The sequence below is a fragment of the Tamandua tetradactyla genome, chromosome 3 (assembly GCF_023851605.1).
Source record: "Tamandua tetradactyla isolate mTamTet1 chromosome 3, mTamTet1.pri, whole genome shotgun sequence".
Taxonomy (NCBI): Eukaryota; Metazoa; Chordata; class Mammalia; order Pilosa; family Myrmecophagidae; genus Tamandua; species Tamandua tetradactyla.
Genome location: NC_135329.1, coordinates 177,403,548 through 177,423,221, shown reverse-complemented (window position 1 = coordinate 177,423,221; position 19,674 = coordinate 177,403,548). Strand labels below are relative to the sequence as shown.

The 19,674-nt window shown below is 40.2% G+C and overlaps 1 protein-coding gene across 1 annotated transcript in view; it reads right to left on the bottom strand.

Annotated features, from left to right (window-relative positions):
* FAM117B (family with sequence similarity 117 member B) overlaps nucleotides 1-6,771 on the bottom strand; it is a 160,468-nt gene extending 153,697 nt beyond the window's left edge. The window contains exon 1 of the mRNA XM_077154745.1: nucleotides 5,949-6,771. Within this exon, the coding sequence (XP_077010860.1) occupies nucleotides 5,949-6,555 (607 nt within the window). The 5' untranslated portion in view covers nucleotides 6,556-6,771. The remainder of the gene's footprint in view (nucleotides 1-5,948) is intronic.
* Between the last annotated feature and the right edge of the window lie 12,903 nt (nucleotides 6,772-19,674).

Below are 19,674 nucleotides of genomic sequence, written 5' to 3'. Positions count from 1 at the left end.
CCTGAAGATCAGGCACTTCTGTAACTCAAAGGACTTTGTTTAAAAGGTGAAGCAGCAGCCAATTCAATGGGAGAAAATATTTGAAAACCACATATCAGATAAAGGCTTGATATACTGTGTATACAAAGAAATTATACAGCTCAACAACAAAAGAACAAACAACCCAATTATAAAATGGACAGAGAAAATGAATAGGCAATTTTCTGAAGAACAAACGCAGATGGCTAAAAAGCACATGAAGAGCTGCTCATCCTCTGGCTTGTGAACAATGTGAGCATGGTGGTAGGGATGGAGGTTATGCATGGGCTCAACAACATGTACGTCCACTCACCAATACCAACCCTGGCTACAACCACTGCTGAGTGCCCAAATCGCCAGCAGCAGAGACCCACACTCAGTCTCCAAATTCACACCATTCCTTGAGGTGATCAGCCTACTATCCGGTGGCAGGTTGATTACATTAGACCACTTGCATCATGGAAAGGGCAGCAATTTGTTCCAACTGGAATAGACACATATTTTGGATATGGGCTTGCATTCCCTGCACATGAGCCTTCTGCAAAATATCAAATGTGGACTTACAGAATGCCTTATCCACCATCATGATATTCCACACAGCATTGCTTCTGATAAAGGAACTCACTTCACAGCAAATGAAGTGAGGGAATGGGCACATGCTCATGGAATTCTCCGGTCTTACCATGTTCCCCATCATCCAGAGGCAGCTAGGTTGACAGAATGGTGGAATGGCCTTTTGAAAACTCAATTACAGTGCCAACTAGGTGGCAATACCTTGAAGGCTGGGGCAATGTTCTCCAGGAGGCTGTGTATGCTCTGAATCAGTCCACTCTATGGTGCTATTTCTCCCATAGCCAGAATTCATGGGTCCAGAATCAAGAGATGGAAATGGGAGTGGTACTACTCCCTATCACCTCTAGTGATCCACTAGGAAAATTTTGGTTTCCTGCCCTTGAAACCTTAAGTTCTGCTGGTCTACAGATCTTAGTTCCAAAAGGAGGAGTGCTCCTACCAGAAGACACAACAATGATTCCAGTGAACTGGAAATTAAGACTGCCATCTGGCCCCTTTGGGCTTCTCATGCCACTGAATCAACAGGCTTGAAAGGGGATTACTGTTTTGTATGGGGTGACTGATCCCAATTATCAAGGTGAAATATGGCTGCAACTACCCAATGGAGGTAAAGAAAAGTTTTCCTAGAATCAGGAAACCCCCTAGGGTGTCTTTTAGTACTACTATTCCCTGTGATTAAAGTTAATGGAAAACAGCAACAACCCAATCCAGGAAGGACTACCAATGGCCCAGAAACTTCAAGAATGAAGGTGGGTCACCCCAACTGGCAAAGGCCCACAGCCAATCGATGTGTTTGCTGAGGGCCAAAAGAACATGGAATGGGTAGAAGTTAGTGATAAATATCAACTATGACTACATGACCAGTTACAGAAACAAGGAGTGTGATGGTATGAGTATTTCCTCCTTGCTTTGTTATGAGAATGTTTACATTTGTACATGAACAAATATCTTGTTTTCCTCTTATCATATGACATAAGTTATGATATGTTCAAGCTGTACTATTTAAGTCATACGATGTTTAAGAGTGAATGTTACCTAAGCACTTGCACCCTATTCTGGACAGATGTAGTGCGTTTCCAGTTGTACACAGGACAGTTGAGTATTGTTAGGCAAAACATGTCTGCTACTGTGTTCTAGTTGGAAATTAAGCATGTTTCAAGATGATATGTACAGCTGCCAAGTTGACAAAGGGTGGACTGTGATGGTTGGGTTCTGGTGTCAACCTGGCCAGATGATTATGTCCAGCTGTCTGGTCAGGCAAGCACTGGCCTGACCATTGCTACAGGGATATTTCATGGCTGGTTGATAAACTAGAAGTCTGATGCATTAAGTCATCAGTCAGTTAACTGTATCTGTGGCTGATTACATCAGCAATCAACTAAGGCATGTCTCCCACAATGAGATAATCCAATCAGATGAAGGCTTTTAAGGAAGAAGGACTCTTTCACTGCTGCTTCAGCCAGCAAGCCTCTCCTGTGGAATTCGTCTAGACCCTTCATGGAGCCACCAGCTTCTAAAGATTTTGGACTCCTCCATTCCCATGGTTACATGAAGCACCTTTACAAACCTCATATTTACAGATCTCTCCTGTTGGCTCTGTTTCTCTAGAGAACACTAACACAATGGCCAAGTCATTTTTTGACAAGGGTGCCAAATCCACTTAATGGAGAAATAATCTACTCAACAAACGATGCTGGGAAAATTGGATATCCTCATGCAAAACAAAGAAAGTGAACCTCTACCTCATATCATAAATAAAAATTAACTCAAATAGATCAAAGACCTTAATATAAAAACAAACTATAAAACTGCCAGAAGAAAATATAGGAAAATATCTTTAGGATCTTTTATTAGGCAACGGAATCTTAGACTTTATACCAAAAGCAAGAGCAAGAACAGAATAAAAAAAATGAAAATGAAGTTCCACAAAGTTAGAAACTGTTGAGTATCAAAATTCATTATCAAGAAAGTGAATGAAACTATAGAATGGGAGAAAATAATTGGAAAGTGGATATCTGATAAGAGTTTATTATCCAGAAAAGAACTCATACAATTCAACAACAAAAAGGCAAACAAACCAATTAAAAGATGGACAATGGTCATGAACAGCCAATTCTCCAAGGAAAATATATAAATGGCCAATAAGCACAAGAACAGATGCTCAATATCATTAGCCATCAGGGAAATTCAAATCAAGAGCACAATGAGATATCACCTCACATCCTGCAGTACTGGGACCTGCCCATGCAAAAAAAAAAAAAACAGAACACTGTTCATCAATATTCATAACACCATTATTCACAATAGCCAAAAGTGGAATCAACCTAAATGTCCATCAACAAATGCTGGGTAAACAAAATGTGGTATATATTTATATACAATGAATATTATTCAGTCAAAAACAAAATTAAGTTCTGATACATGTGACAATACGGATGAACCTTTCAAATTTTCTGTGGAGTAAAATAGGTCAGAAACAAAAGGAGAGATATAGTATGATTTCACTTATATGAATTAGCTAGAATATGCAAAAGCATAGAAACAGAAAGGAGATTACAGGTTGCCAGGGGAGGGGGTAGAAAAGGAATACGTAGTCATGGTTCAATGGGTAGAGTCTGTTTGGAGTGATGGGAAAAGTTTTGATGATAGTGATGGGAGCATACACTGTGAAAGCAATTAATACCAGTTAATTGTATACTTTAAAGCAATGGAGATGGGAAATTTTATTTTGTGCATATGTTAACACATAAAAATCAAAAACTCAGAAACAGATCTTGAGGCTTATGCTTGTGAAGTTTATGGACATAGTGGAGAAGCTTAACATACCTATAGGTATACCTAAGACTTACTTCTGGAGGACCTCTTTTGTTGTTCAGATGTGGCCTTACTCTATCCAAGCCCAACTCCGCAAATAAAACCACTGCCCTCCCCACTATGTGGGCCATGACATCCAGGAGTGAAAGTCTCCTGGGCAGCATGGAAGATGACTCCCAGGGTGAGTCTGGCCCTGACACCATGGGATCAACAATGCCATCCTGACCAAAAGGGGGAAAAGAAGTGTAACTAACAAAGTATCAGTGGCAGAGAGAGTTCAAATAGAGTTAAGAGGCTACTCTTATACACGTTTCAGCTAGACATTGCAACTTATCATGGTTTAACAAACCCCAACTAAAACCATTCCTGCCAACTCTAAAGAACACCTAGGGCTTTATCTGAGATCTACAAAGGTTCCATGTACTGTGATTACTTTCCAGAAACCTACAACCTCCAGATGGGTTTCTAAGCTAGTAAAGTCTTGAAACCCACAGGGGCCAGCCTCCCAAACATCAACTAGTTCCATCCCCCTATCCCGTATTAATAATAGCCCTTTCCTACACGAAAAAGTTAGAATGGGCATAGCCCAAATACCCCTAAAGATTGGGAGAAAGATCAAAGGAGAAGGTGGAGTTTTAACAGAGAGGATGGGACTTAACAAATGAGTATGACTGCTGAATCATTAGACTGATATTTCTTTCAGTCTCCAGTGTCTTGGAGCAGCTAGAAGTAAAAATCTAAAATTGTGGAATTATAATCCACACCGAATTCTGAAATCTGTTCCTCAACTAACCACTGTGGGGTGCTTTGAAATTTATTACTTTTTTGTATATATGTTATTTTTCACAATAAAAAAAAATTCCCTTAAAAAAAAACCAACATAAAAAACTAAGCACAGGGTGGACCACGGTGGCTCAGCAGGTAAGAGTGCTTGCCTGCCATGCCCAAGGACCTGGGTTCAATTCCCGGTGCCTGCCCATGTAAAAAAAAAAAAAAAAAAACTAAGCACATGTAGTTCTGGTGTACAATACAATTCCCAGAGTCAATCCTATATAGCATAAAACTCTCCCCCCTTTTATGTAATGTAAAATAGTTGGTCTTCGGAGTACCACAGAATAGAATTCAAATCTCAACTCTGTCACTTGTTACTTCACCTCTCTAAAGGCTATTACCAGATAGAGATCTTTTATGAAAATCACCTGCCATGTAGGAGCTCAATAAGCAATAGCTAGGTAGCATTATGGGGAGGAGAGGTTCTAGGGCTTTTCATAAATTAAAAACATATTTTGCATTCTGAAAAGATTAAAGACAATATCTCTTATTCTAATTAGAAAACGCTATTGATCATTCTCAGGGCTAGTTCTTAGCACAAAAAAAAAGGATTTGATGTCTAACATCTTTATAAAATAGTAAGACAGACGGCCTACTCCTTCCATTTCTGAAACTCCTGAAACAACTTGTCCAATTTATTTAGTCAGAAAGTACTGTACTAAGTTTCCTGAACTTCCTAGCCATTCGACTTGGAAGATTCTAACAGGAATTTCCAAGACAGAAAAAGGCAAGGTGTGTTAAATCATAACTAAAAATCTACCCATTTCTCTCTTTTTAATTAGATTCTGATAGGAAGGCAACCAGATGATAACTTTTAACCCTTTCCACCTCCCACAGTCTATTAAATTCTCTTTTGAGATACTCTTCTTTATGAATAACTCCATTGGAACCCAACAGCTCCATTCTGGACCTTTCCCAAGAAAACCCCCAGGCACACAGAGAAACATACAAAAAGTACAAAAAAACAACGTTTAGGTCCCTAAAAATAATCACACAAGGAAACAAACTTCGGAATGTTTTTTTAAATATAAATTCGGATAAATGGTTTTAAATCCTGAGCACACAAAATAAATATGTCAAATATACTACGAAACCCCAAACAAAACCCACAAACCTTCCAAAGGAATGTTGCTTAACTTCCTTCTCACTTCTTGCATTTACCGAGTCTTAAGAAATGCTAAAACGTTCTCTCTCTCACCTCGGTTCCTTGCTCCCAATCTGCCACACTAATGCATTCAGCCCTCCATACGTGAAACCGTTTTATGAAAAAGAAACACGAAGCAGCAGATATGTGCTATACAAACACTAACCAAAACAAAAAACAAGCCACTCCTAACCCACCCCCAACATGCGGTAGAGAAAAAGGAAGGAAGAGTAAGCAGTAACCAGAGGGCAGACAAGACCGACAGAATCTCAGGTTTATAATTAACACATATCCAGCCAAGTACAAGGTACGCGGCAGCAGCTCCACTGCTGGGGACGCAGCGCGGAACCGACTGCGATGAGCTAGGGCCGCCGCGCACAGCTACCTGGCACCACGCGGACCCTGAGGGAGGCGGGGCCGCACCACCCGGCCGTACATCCCGCCCCCGGCCCCGCCCCCGGCCGTACGGGCACAGCGGCAGCGCCGCAGTCCCGGCGCGGAAGCCCGGGGCATCCGGGACCCCTTCCCGCCGACCGCTCCCCCTCGTCGCGCGGCCCCAAGCACGTACCTGCTTTGCAAACCGGAGCGCTCGGGCTCCTCCTCTCCGGGGAGCTTCGGCTCTGCTCCGGGGACTTCCTCCGGTGGCGGACGCGGGCTGGGGGTGGGGCCACGCTCACCTCACCGGTCCACAGGTGGGTGGGCGACGAGGAAGGCGACGATACGGTGCCCAGTAGCGTCGGCGGCGGTGGCGGCTGCGGCCGAGGAGGGCTCCCGCGAGCCCCGGGTGCGGCGCTGCGCGTGGGGCTGGTGCCCCGTGTGGAAGTCGCGGATGCGCCCGTCTGTGTGGCCACCGTGGGGCTGGTGCGAGCCGCTGCGCTCCCGGTACCGCGCGTGGGACTTGTGCTCCGCGAAGCGGTGCGTGGGCCCCCACCGCCGCCGCTGCTTGAAGGGCCTGAGGCGCCACCATAGCAGCCACCGTTGTTGTTGCCGCCGCTGCCGCCGCCGTTGTTCCGCGTGGGGCTGCCATGTTGCTGCTGCTGCTGTTTCAGCTGGAACGGAACCGTCGCCCTCATGGGCTGCAGGCGGCTCCCGGCTCCCCCGGCCGTGGAGCCCGCGCCGCTCCCGAGGGAGCCGGCTGGCGTGGGGGACCCATTGCGCCTCACCCGCTGGGACATGGTCCCCCCTCCCTGGTGACTGGGCGAGACGGGGGGGGGTGGGGAGGTAGTTGTTGTAGTGGTGTTGCAGGGGAGAGAATTCTCGAGGATGAGGACCGAAGGGAAGGCCCCTGCGACGGGGTGACGAAGCTGGAATCCGGGGTGCGGGGGATACGGGGGGTGCCGGAGCCGCGGCCGGCAGCAACGAGGTGGTGCAGCAGCAGCCGCCGCCGCTCCTCCTCATCGACAATAGTGTCTCCTCCGCTGCCCCCGCCCCCCGCAGCCTCCCATTGGCGTAGCGTCAGCCGCGCTCGAGCCACTCGACCGCGCCTATTGGCTGACAGCGGCTTGGGTCCTGGGCCCTCGGGGCCTTAGAGAGCTCGGGTTTGCTTGAACACCGTCTGCTCTTTAAAGAGAAAGAGGCCCGCCCCCCGGGGGGGGGGGAGTGAAGAACACACACCGTGTGTAAGTGTAGCGTACGCGCGCGTGAGTATGTGTACATGTGAGTGTACACGTACTCGCGCCTTGCCACGCGCGTCTTTCCCTTCCCACTGGGGGGAGCCCTGGGGACTCAGACTCTGGAATGTTGCCAAAATGAATGTCTAGAACCTGAGCGGTCCCCAGGGATAGATAGTCTGAAGTCGTTGCCGCATAACTCATTTCTTTACCACAGTATTAATTGGCAGGGGCCGTATACGCGCATCTCTGGCCTTTTTTCCTGATGTATTTGCTCTGTAGTAATTCCATAAACGTATGGACAGGGCTCAAAGGAAGATGAAATTTAATTTATATTGCTGGCATTTTACACACACACACACAAACTTTTATTTTTTTTTTTTGCCCTACAAAGAACCATATCTCGAGTTCAAATTACTGGTTAGAATGCGATTTCAGACTGTATCTATGGCGTCCAGTTACCAAATGCCATTTCTACCCTGTTACATCTCAAGTAATCAAGAATTTAATCAGCTGTGTCAGTTCCCTGCCATCTTGGAAAGAGGTCTGCTACGTATGTAAAGTGCTATAGTCTGCAAAGGGTCCTATTTTATCTTCACAATGATTATCTGAGATAGAAGTGGGCCATCCACCCATGTGTTTATCTAGTCAAGAAAATAGGTCTTTGTAGTATGGGCAAGCACTCCGAAAGGCAGGCAGTAACACTAGTTCTAAAGTGACCTAAAGAACTCCTCATTAAGACAGAAAGAATAATGGGACTGCACCTCACCCACTCACTTCCCCAACTGCAGATTGTCTTTCTGGGGCCTCTTTTCCCTTAAATATTTTATTAGATAAACATTCTAGATAGATTTCACCTTGTAAAAATGTGGTAGAGGAGAACACAATATGACTCAGTCTGGACTTGAAAATTATTCTGGATCCCTTTGCACCGTGGTGGAAAGGCTTTACAACCCTAGAAAGGAGATGCAGATCCCATATCCACTTCTTACTACTCCTTGAGCAGATCGTGAGCCAGTTTCCTTATCTGTAGAATGCAATTAATGCCATTTCCTTCTTACAATTATGATTATTAATGAAGGGTCAAATGAAAATAGGGTGTGTAGATGGTGCTTGTGCTGGTTTGAAATGATGTATGTACCCTAGAAAAGCCATGTTTTAATCCTAATCCCATTTTGTAAAGGCAGCCATTTCTTCTAATCCCAATTCAATATTGTATGTTTGAAACTGTAATTAGATCATCTCCCTGGAGATGTGATTTAATCAAGAGTGGTTGATAAATTAGATTAGATGGAGGTGTGTCTCCACCCATTTGGGTGGGTCTTGATTAGTTTCTGAAGTCCTATAAAAGAGGAAACATTTTGGAGAATGAGAGCAATTCAGAGAGAGCAGAGCAGAACAACCTAGCCAAGAGAAGCACAGTCCACCAGCCAGCGACTTTTGGAGATGAAGAAGGAAAATGCCTCCCAGGTAGCTTCAAGAAACAGGAAGCCAGGAGAGGAAGCTAGCAGATGACACTGTGTTTCCCATGTGCCCTTCCGGATGAGAGAGGAACCCTGACTGTGTTCGCCATGTGCCCTTCCACTGGAGAGAGAAACCCTGAACTTCATCGGCCTTCTTGAACCAGGGTGTCTTTCCCTGGATGCCTTAGATTGGACATTTCTATAGACTTGTTTTAACTGGGACATTTTCTTGGCCTTAGAACTGTAAACTAGCAACTTATTAAATTCCTCTTTTTTAAAGCCATTCTGTTTCTGGTATATTGCATTCCAGCAGCTAGCAAACTGGAACAGTACTCAAAACTTTCAGATGTGATTCAGAGGCCCACATCTTTCCTTACCAGCCATTCCCCTTTATCCTCCCTTCTCCCCCACCACAGGGAGAGCCCCAAGCCTTAGTCTAGGAACCTGCCTTAAGTGGCTAGTGCTCTAAATACACCTGACATGACTACCTGTTCCCCTCAAGCTAGAATGAAGGAAAAAAAAGCTTCTTACTTGGCAGACCACATGCAGGAAACTGCGGACAAGATCCGTGCAGAGAGCTAAATCTGCTTTTAAAACAATGGGTAGGAGGAAAGATAAGATTTTAAATAGGGTGTCATGGAAACTGTATCTTACACTTTCCCCTGCAGAAAGTAAGATCTCAATACGTATTTACTGAATTAAACTGAAGGAAGTCTTGTAGTCCTGGTGACCTAGCTCACGTAACTGCTTTTGGTGTTGCCAAACTAGAGACTTATTTGTTGATATCCAGAGACTTTTAGGTCTTCTAACCTAAAGAACTTATTTTAGCAGAAAAAGTTCATTGAGGTGAAGAGTTAAATGTGCTTGGCTCAATTATGAGTTCTTGTGGAGCCAGTTCACCTTTTGCTTTTAGCCATGTTTCCTGCAGAAACTCAAATGGTTCATCTCCAAAATATACCTCTTTTTCATCTTGACAGCTTACCTCCCTAGTCGGTTAGGGCTTAACTTTAAACAAATGAGAGCACTGCACCTGAAGCACATATTAACCATTTCAGCCCCCCTTTTACTGAAGGATGTTTGTGAAGACTTGCAAATAAAAGCTTTGAAAGTATGAAACCATCAAAGAATGCTTTAAAAAAATGACTTGTATATCTTAGAACTCATCTCTTTTGAAAATCCGATAGCAATGTATAAAAGCATCATTAATATTTACCCTTGACTTCAACTGTTGTTAAAAATTCAAAGCAAATAATGTACAATAAGATGATGAATTAGTCTTCAGTTTGGTAGGTTATCTATGAAGAGAGTCCTTGTAATTCAAGGATCAACGAAATAAATGTCTTCCTCTAATTTAATTCTGCTTTTCTTAGGATATAATGCAAATTTTCCATTTTCTTTCCAAGGTTGAAATGTGACCTATGAAGAAGTTGTAGACCAGAAGCAATGTATTGGAATTGGTTTGTCTATATTTAAATTCCCAAAGGCAATATTATTGGTAGGCTAATTTGCTCATGTGCTTTTTTAACTCTTTAAAATCATATTGTTATGTAAAAGGATGATAGGTTCTGCAAAAAAGTTTACCTTCCTATAGCTTTTAATCTCCTTCTGTAGTTTTAATAGAACCAGGCATATCCATCAAAAAATTTCTAAAATAGTACTGCATGGAACATTATATCACTGCTAAAATGATAATCATGAAATCATAAATTACTTTCACTTTTAAACAAGAAAAATCAAAATTATGTATCTATTATAAATGTGACTTGGTAGTTAGGTTCAGGTATAAACTTGGCCAAGTGATGATGCCCTGTTGTTCTGTTTCTCTAGCCCTAAATCCTCAGCGTGTGAAATTCGTCTATGGCTGATTACATTTGCAGTCAGCTGGGGAAAGTACCTTCCACAATGAGTGAGGTTTAGTTTGATTAGCTGAAGGTTTAAAAGAGGTCAGAGGAGAGCTCAGTTCAGCATACCTCAACTAAGCACTCCCAACTCAGCCCAGATGTTTGGAGATACAGAAAGGAATCATCCCCGGGAAAGCCATTGGAACCCAGAAGCCAGACGAACTGGTAAGGCTAGTAGACATCACTGTGTGCCTTCCCATGTGATCGAAACTCAGATGAAAGTTAGCTGCCTTTCCTCTGAAGAACTATAAATTTGTAATTATATAAATCCCTTTATTAAAAGCCAATCCATTTCTGGCATGTTGGATTCTGGCAGCTTTAGCAAACTAAAACAGTGACATGCAAAAACACTTAGAAGCTATAAACAAATATTGGAAGGTAAAATACTGAAATGAAAAGAATATATTCATTTTTAAGTAAAATTTTGGGGGGTTATTTTCCAAGAAATGTTGATACATGGTTTCCTAATAAAAGGGGGAAATTATCAGAATTTATATTGTTCTCTATTTAAAATGTGACTGCTACTTCACTGAGACTTTCATATAAAACCATTTCTTTAAGACTTTACATAGCACCACACATTCCCAGATGTTCCTATTCCATCTCTAACTACTCCTCCGTCACTTTTGCTGGCTTCTTCTCAGTCTGACCCATAAATGGTGGTAGTACCTCAGGACCCTAGCGAAGCCTGTCTCTCTCCACTCACTCCCTATTCTGATAGCTTCATTTATGAGTGTCAAATTCTACTGATCATCACACTGACAACTATACAACTGCCTGCTTAGTCTCTTGTATATCTCACAGGTGCCTCAAACCTTGTCCACAATTGAATTCACTGTCTTCTCACCACCCACCCACTACCACCATCTGGCTCCTCTTTCAGTTTTTCTTCATCTCAGTAAATGGCACCACCAACTTGGTGGTCTAAATCAAAACCCTGGAAGTCTGTCTCTTCCCTCCTCACACCAAGCCCATTGGATTACCATAATTTATCTACTCTCTACTCTAATTCCTAAATTTCCTGTGAATCCATCACTGCTCTGCAGACCTATCATCTCCTCTAGCCAAGCTGCTATCATCTCTGGCCTGCTCTCTTAACACCCAACCAGTCTCCCAAGATCATCTCTGCCTCACTCCACCTCTTCAGACTCCCCACTCCACACCCGTAACCCACTCCCCCAACATCTCTAGTTGTCTTTTAAAAACACAAACCTTATCACTTAACTGCTTCAAGCTTTCCATTTCTCTTAGGACAAAAGTCCAAACCATATGACTTATCATACCTTCCACAGACACACCCCTGCCACTTCTTCTTCTCTAGGCTCCAGCTTATTTAATTTTCCCAAATACCCCACACTCTCATTATGAGGACTTCATGCTTGCTCTTTCTTCTTCCTAGAATGCTCCTCATTCATCATTTGGCCAATTCCTGGCCAAATTTTTTGGTCTCAAGAACTCTTGGATTGCCTCATTCCCCACTTAAGTTAACCTCCCCAGGTTTACAATAACATTATACTTCCCTGTTGTAGCCGTCACAACATGATTACTTGTTCAGTATCTCTCTTTCCTGCTCAACTTTAAGCTCCACAAAAGCTTATTTGTTCACTAAACAAATATTCATTGAGTCCCTTCTATGTGCAGAGCATTGTGAGAGGCACTGAGTTTACAGTGATGGACAACCTCAAAGTTCCTTGTCCTCATGGACTTACATCTGCCCAAGACAAACAATGAGCCAGAAAACAAAGCTTTTGTATGCATACATATGTAAGCACACGCATATAAATCATCAACTGCCAAGCTCTGTAAAGGAAACCATAGAGTATCACGAAAGAGAACAATGGGGATCTAGCCAAGTTAGATGGTGAGAAGATCTTTCCGAAGAAGTGACATTTAAGATGAGACATATAAGAATGAGCCATCCGTGAACATACATTCCAAGCAGAAGGAATAGCTGTGTGGAGCCTAAGAAAGAAAAGAGCTCCATGTGTTTAAGGAAACAAAGAAGGCCAGTGCTAGCTAAGGAGAGAGTAGTTCAGAGATGAGATGGTAAGGTAGATAGAGGATAGTTGGTATAGAGATTTTTAGGCCCTGGTAAGGGATTCAGATTTTATTCTAAGTACATACTTCATTTTAATAAAGCCTGGCCCATTCGCTGCATGTATCGGCATAGAGTCTCATTCTAAAAAAACAACAGATTCCAAAAATAGAAACGAAAGCAGTCTAATATTTCCCAGAACCTACGAAATAAATATGAAAGGGAAATTTCTGTGCATGAGCCACAGTAAACAATTTTCATCTATCTCTTCAAATTCTATTCAGTACAGCACAGCAGCAGTCAATCTCTCTTCTCTCTGAAGATTAAAACAAAACAAAAAACAAAACTCTAGCCCAGATCTGGAACTGGCTCTTCTTTTTTTTTGTATAGTTCTCCCAGCTTCTCAGGTCCATTCTTTCTCCTTGAATAACTTTCTGCTCTTTCTAATGTAAATCAACCTGTCCCTGTGAACCTTACCATTTCTGCATCTCTACCAAATTATCCTGATAGGCACAACAGAAGCCCCAAAGCCCAGGGGTGGAATCTTCCCAAGAAATTGTGGTAATGAAAAAAATACTTGAATTTCAATTTTATTTGGTTTATGCTGTGACTTTTACATTGGGGATCCATCTGACTACTGTATAGGTATGGCTTATAAGGGAGCAAGAAGAAGCAAGGAGAGAGTGAATAGGCTATAGCAAAGAAGTCTGAGCAAGGGAGATAGCAGAGAGGGAGAAAGAATGGATGATTCAATATCTACCTTTTAGGTAGAACTGACTTGTTTTGCAAATGATAGGAAATGAAGAGGAGAGAGCAGAGGGGGATGTCTGGCAGGTTTCTAGCCAGAATGGGGAAGAATGGAGGAAAAAAAGTCTTGAGATCTAAATTTGTTAAGTTCTGGGCATATTAAGCTTGAGTTTCTTATGAATTATCCAAGAGACGTCATCAGAAAGGCTTTTCAAGTTCAGAGAGGTCAGATCCGGAGATAAAAATTTGGGAGTCTTCAGTATGAGAAAATGAGATCAACTAAGGATTTACAGCTACTTCTCGGCTGTAGCCAGCTAAGTGCTCAAAAAGATCATTTAAGCTCTTGTCTGTTTTGTTCAACCTTGTGTCTTCATGTTTGGCAGAGTAGTACATGGTAGGTGTTCAGGAATTTCTTGTGAATGAATGAATGATTTAGCAACTGTACCATTCACAGTCACAAAGGAACACAGTGATTTCAATCTCATGTCTTTTAGATTTTAGAACCAATCTGCTTCCACCATCAAACGGTACTCCAGTTCAAAAACCTGGTGAGAAAGACATGTATGTGTTATACCATTTTATAAATGAGGAAACTAAAGCAGAGAGAGATTAAATGACTTTTCTAAAGCTAGAACTCTGGCCTTTTGACTCCCACACAGCGTTCTTTTTCACCCTAGTACAATGACTTTCAACAGACTAGAAATTGCTCTAGATATTTTGCATATACCTATTAACATATACTGTGAAGAAAGAAAAAGAAAATAAATTAGGTTTGGAATTGGTATTTCCGCTATTTACATATGCTGCTTAAAATTATTTCTACTTTTCTGTCAGGCAAGCTTCCATAAAGATTCAACTCAAAAATCACCCTCTATATGGTCTTTTCAGTCTTCAAAGGCAAGATATTGACTCCCTTTGTTCACTGACATTGTGCTGTCAGAGATATAATACCCACTGTACCAGCAGCTTTTATATCTTTTCAGAAACTCTTAACATCTATATATTTAACGATATATTCATAATTAGAAAAATGCTTGATATAGAACAATATGCATGACCAATAGTGTTTTTCTTTTCTTTTTAAGGAATATATTTATATACATTCTTCTATGGGCATATTCTATATTCTATATGGGCATAGAAGAATATCTCTGAAAATTATTTCAAGAAAGTAGTCTCTGAAAATGGGAATTGGGAGGGAAAGGGGTGAGAGAAAGATGTCCTTTTTTATATATGTTCTTTGTGCTTACTATTTGGGTTTTTTAAAAGCAAGTTCACATATTATTTTAGCAAAAAAAGTTAATGTAAAAAAATTAATCTGAGAAAACAATGAGGTTATTTTGGTAAACACTAAAATTTGAAATTGGGGTTTATAGATAATAACTGTATTATCCAAAATATTTCTGTATTTAAATTGACTATTGTATAAAAGCAATATTTCTGCAAACTTTTTTTTCAAACCCAAATAAAATTAACTGATTTTTTTTTTGTCATTGACTACATTTTCAGTGCTCTTCCCAAAACCCTTAAAAGAATACTCAAACCTTTCTGAAATTGATTAGAGATTTATCTTTCCTTTAACATCCAAATGGAGAATTCTGTTCTCTTACTCCAACTGAATTAGGATATGCTCTAAGCCTTCTACATAGCCTGGAATTTACCTTTACTTCTTGGCTGTGCATGTATCTCATGTTCCCTAAACCCAAGATCTTCCTTTTTCATTTATTTGCTTGATTTTTCTTTTGTTTTATAATAGCTTCCTAAGAAAAAAATGCATTGAAGATAAAATTTAGAGACATTGTATGTTTGCACATGCCTATTCAACCCTTATATTTGATTGCTGATTTAGCTTGGAAATGAGGTTTCTTCAGGATTTTAAAGATATTGCTCTAGTACCCATTTTTAGTTAGATTTTTTGTCTTTTTGTTACTGAGTTCTAGGAGTTTATATATTCTGCATATTGAACCCTTATCAGGCATGTGGTTCCAAATATTTTCTCCCATTCTGTGGGTTCTCCTTTTACTTTCTTGGTAATATCCTTTGATGCACAAAAGTTTCTCATTTTGATGAAGTCCAATTTATCAACTTTTAAAAAAAATTTTAATTCTTTTTTAAAATATAACAACAAACACAAACATTCTTAACTTTTGATCATTCCATTCTGCATATATAATGAGTAATTCACAATATCATCACATAGTTGCATATTCATCATCATGATCATTTCTTAGAACATTTGCATCAATTTAGAAAAAGAAATAAAAAGAGAAAAGAAAAAAAATTACACATACTGTACCCCTTACCCCTCCCTTTCATTGAGCACTAGCATTTCAATCTAAATTTATTTTAACATTTGTTCCCCCTATTATTTATTTTTATTCCATATGTTTTACTCATCTGTTGATAAGGTAGATAAAAGGAGCATCAGACACAAGGTTTTCACAATCACACAGTTACACTGTGAAAGCTGTATCATTATACAATCATCTTCAAGAAACAGGGCTACTGGAACACAGCTCTACATTTTCAGGCAGTTCCCTCCAGCCTCTCCATTACATCTTGAATAACAAGGTGATATCTATTTAATGCATAAGAATAACCTCCAGGATAACCGCTGGACTCTGTTTGGAATCTCTCAGCCATTGACACTTTATTTTGTCTCATTTCGCTTTTCCCCCTTTTGGTCGAGAAGGTTTTCTCAATTCCTTGATGCTGAGTCCACTCATTCTAGGGGTTTTCTCAATCCCTTGATGCTGAGTCTCAGCTCATTCTATAATTTCTGTCCCACATTACCAGGAAGGTCCACACCCCTGGGAGTCATGTCCTACATAGACGGGGGAAGGCAGTGAGTTTGCTTGTTGTGCCAATTTATCAACTTTTGATGTTGCTTCTGCTTTTGTTGTAAAGTCTAAGATTCCATTGTCTAATATAAGAGATTAAAGATGTTCCCTTTTGTTTTCTTCTGGGAGTTCTATAGTTTTAGCTCTTATATTTAGGTCGTTGATCCATTTTTGGATTAATTTATATGTGGTATGAGGTAGGGATTCATTCATTTTTTTGCATGTGGACATCCAGTTTTCCTGGCACTGTTTGTTGAAAAGACTATTCTTTGCCCATTCAGTGGAGTTCACCCCCCTGTAAAAAATCAGTTGGCCATACTGTGAAAGTTTATTTCTGAACTCATTTTTTTTTCTTAAAAGAAGCTGTGGATTACAGGACAATCATGCATAAAATTTTAAAAAATCATGCATACACCACCCCACATCCAACACTTGCGTTGGTGTGGAAAATTTGTTACAATTGATAACACTTTTTTGTAATTCTATTTTTTAACAGTATTTACATTTATTACACTTGAAGAAAGAGTATTAAAGTAGTACTATAACAACTTTTCATAGTTTACATAGAGGTATTATTTTCCCATATTCCCAACGTATTATTTTTTTTCATATATGTCTTTATTTTATTACTCTTTACCCATACAGCAAATAAAGATAGTGTCAGTCACATGGTTTTTACAATCACATGGTCACATGATAAAAGCTATATAGTTATACAATCTTTATCAAAAATCAAGGCTGCTGGATTACAGTTCAACAATTTCAGGTATTTCCTCCAGCTATTCTGATACACTAGAAACTAAAAAGAAATATCTATACATAGCAAGTCAGTAATCATAATCATTTGTTAATCCTAATTTCTTAGTTACACCTCCTCCCTCTCATTTGATAATTTTCTCTATCTTCAGGGATATCTGGACAATGACCATTTTAGATTCTTCAAGCTGGAAAGGGGTGTCAACCTTTTGGGGTAGAGAAAGGAAACTGGTTGATGTTCTCGGTATTGCTGAACTCTTAATTCAGTTCCATTGGGCTATATATCTGCCTTTGTAGCAGTAATATTCAAGTGTCAAGTTGGCTAGGTGATGGTATGCAGTGTTCTGTTGCTCTGGACTTAAGTTATCAGCATGTGAAATTTATCTATGGCTGATTACATCTACAGTTGGCTAAGGGGAGTGCTTCCACAATACATGATGTTTTAATTTATTCAGCTGTAGGCTTAAAAGGAAGGGTCAACAAAGAGCAATGGAGCTCAGCACAACCCAGCCCAACTGAGCTCAGGGTTCAGAGCCAACATAGACCCAGACGTTCGGAGATGCAGATAGGAGGTGCCCAGGGGAGAGCCATTTGATCCCAGAAGCTGGGAGGGAAGGCCAGTAGACATCACCGTGTACCTTCCCATGTGACAGAGGAACTCATATGAAAGCTGCCTGCCTTTCCTCTAAAGAACTGAAAATTTGTAGCTAAATCAATCTCCTTTATAAAGACCAGTCCATTTATGGTATATTGCATTCCTGCAGCCTTAGCAAACTAAAACAGGCCTGTGCCAGTACCACACTGTTCTAATTACTGTAGTTTTGTAATAATAAGTTTTAAATTTAGGAAGGGTGAGTCATCCAACTTTGCTCTTCTTTTCCTAGATGGTTTTAACTTACCCTTCCATATGAATTTGATAATTGGTTTTTCCATTTCTGCAAAAAAGATTGTTGAATTTTTATTGAAATTGTGTTGAATCTATAAATCTCTTTGGATAAAATTGGCATTATAACAATATCTAGTTTTCCAATCCATGAACCACAGAATGTCCTCCCATTTATCTGCTACTTCCTTTATTTCTTTCTGCAATGTTTTACAGAAACATTACAGATATCCATGTAAAAGTGCTTTACACCATGGTTAAATTTATCCACAGATAATTGTTTCTTTTAGTTGAATAGTAGATTGAGTTGTGTAACCCAGAATTAAAAAAAAAAAAATGTCCTTAATCTAATCTCATTCCTGTGGTTGTAAACTATTTGGAAACAGGACCGTTTAAAGATGGTATATTTAGTGAAAGTGTGGCCAATTGAATCAGGATGGAGCTTAATCCTATTAGTGAAGGCCTTACAAAGAGAAAGCCTTGAGAATGAGCCAGAAGCCAGCTGGAACCCTGAAAAGAAAAGAGAGGATCTCATTATATGGAAGGAAAACCAAAGAACCCAAAAGATTCCTACTCTTCTAGAATACACCAAACTAGAAAAAAACAAGCTTTACTGCCTCTGAAACAGTGACACAATAAATTTCCATTGTTTAAGTCAACCTGTGTGTACTATTTGTCAGAGCAACTGGTAAACTAAGACAGTTTCTATTGTAAATGGATATTTTTCTTGATTTCTTTAGTTGTTTTAAGCTGTATGTACCCCAGAAAAACGTTTGTGTTTTTTTTTTAAGTCTAATCCATTTCTGTGGGTATAAACCCATTGTAAGTATGAACTTTTGATAAGGTTACTTCAGTTAAGGTGTGACCCACATCATTTGGGATGGGCCTTAATCCTCTTGCTGGAGTCCTTTATAAATGGAATGAATACAGATAGAGAGAGCCATCGAAGTAGGAAACTAAAAGCAGTGAACCTGGAAGAGAAGGCAGAGACCAGAAGATGCTTCTCTGTGCCTTGTCATGTGGTAAAAGAGCCAAGGATCATCGGCAACTGTTCTTCAGGAAGAAAGAATCACCACAAGGATGCCCTGATTGGACATTTTCTTGGCCTCAAACTGTAAGCTAATAAATTCCACTTGTTTAAGCCAACCTGTTTTGTTGTATTTGCTTTAAGCAGCCTAGGAAACTGAAACAATTTCCTTTTCAGATTGTTTATTACTAACACATAAAAACACCATTGATTTTTTTTACTGAGAAATCGTCACACACATACAGCCCATACATGGTACACAATCAATCAGTGGCTCACAATATCATCACATACTTGTGTATTCATCACCATGATCATTTTTAGAACATTTACACACTTCAGAAAAAGAAATAAAAAGAAAAAAGAAAAAAATGCATACATCCCATACTCCTTACCCCTCCCTCTCATTGACCACTAGTGTTTCAGTCTACCCAATTTTTACCCTTAATCCCCCCCATTATTTATTTATTTATTTAATGCTAATTTTTTTACACAACTGTCCACACCCTGGATAAAAGGAGCATCAAACACAAGGTTTTCACAATCACACAGTCACATTGTAAAAGCTGTATAGTTATACAATCATCTTCAAGAATCAAAGCCACTGGAACACAGTTCAACAGTTTCAGGTAGTTCCCTCCAGTCACTCCAATACACCATAAACTAAAAAGGGCTATCCATATGAAAACACTACTGATTTTGTATGTTACTCTTCTACCTGTCACTTTGCTTAATTTGTTTATTAGCTCTAGTATTTTGTTGTGGATTTCTCAGGATTGTCTGTATATAGGGTCATGTCATCTGCAATTTGGATGCCTTTTATTTCATTTTCTTGCCAAATTGTTCTGGATAGAACTTACAGTACAATGTTGAATAACAATGGTGATGACAGTGGGCATCCTTGTCTTGTCCCTAAGCTTAGAGAGAGCACTTTCAGTCTTTCACCCTTGAGTATGATGGTACCTATGGGATTTTCATATATGCTGTTTATCATGTTAAGGAAGTTTCCTTCTATTCCTAGTTTTCTAAGCG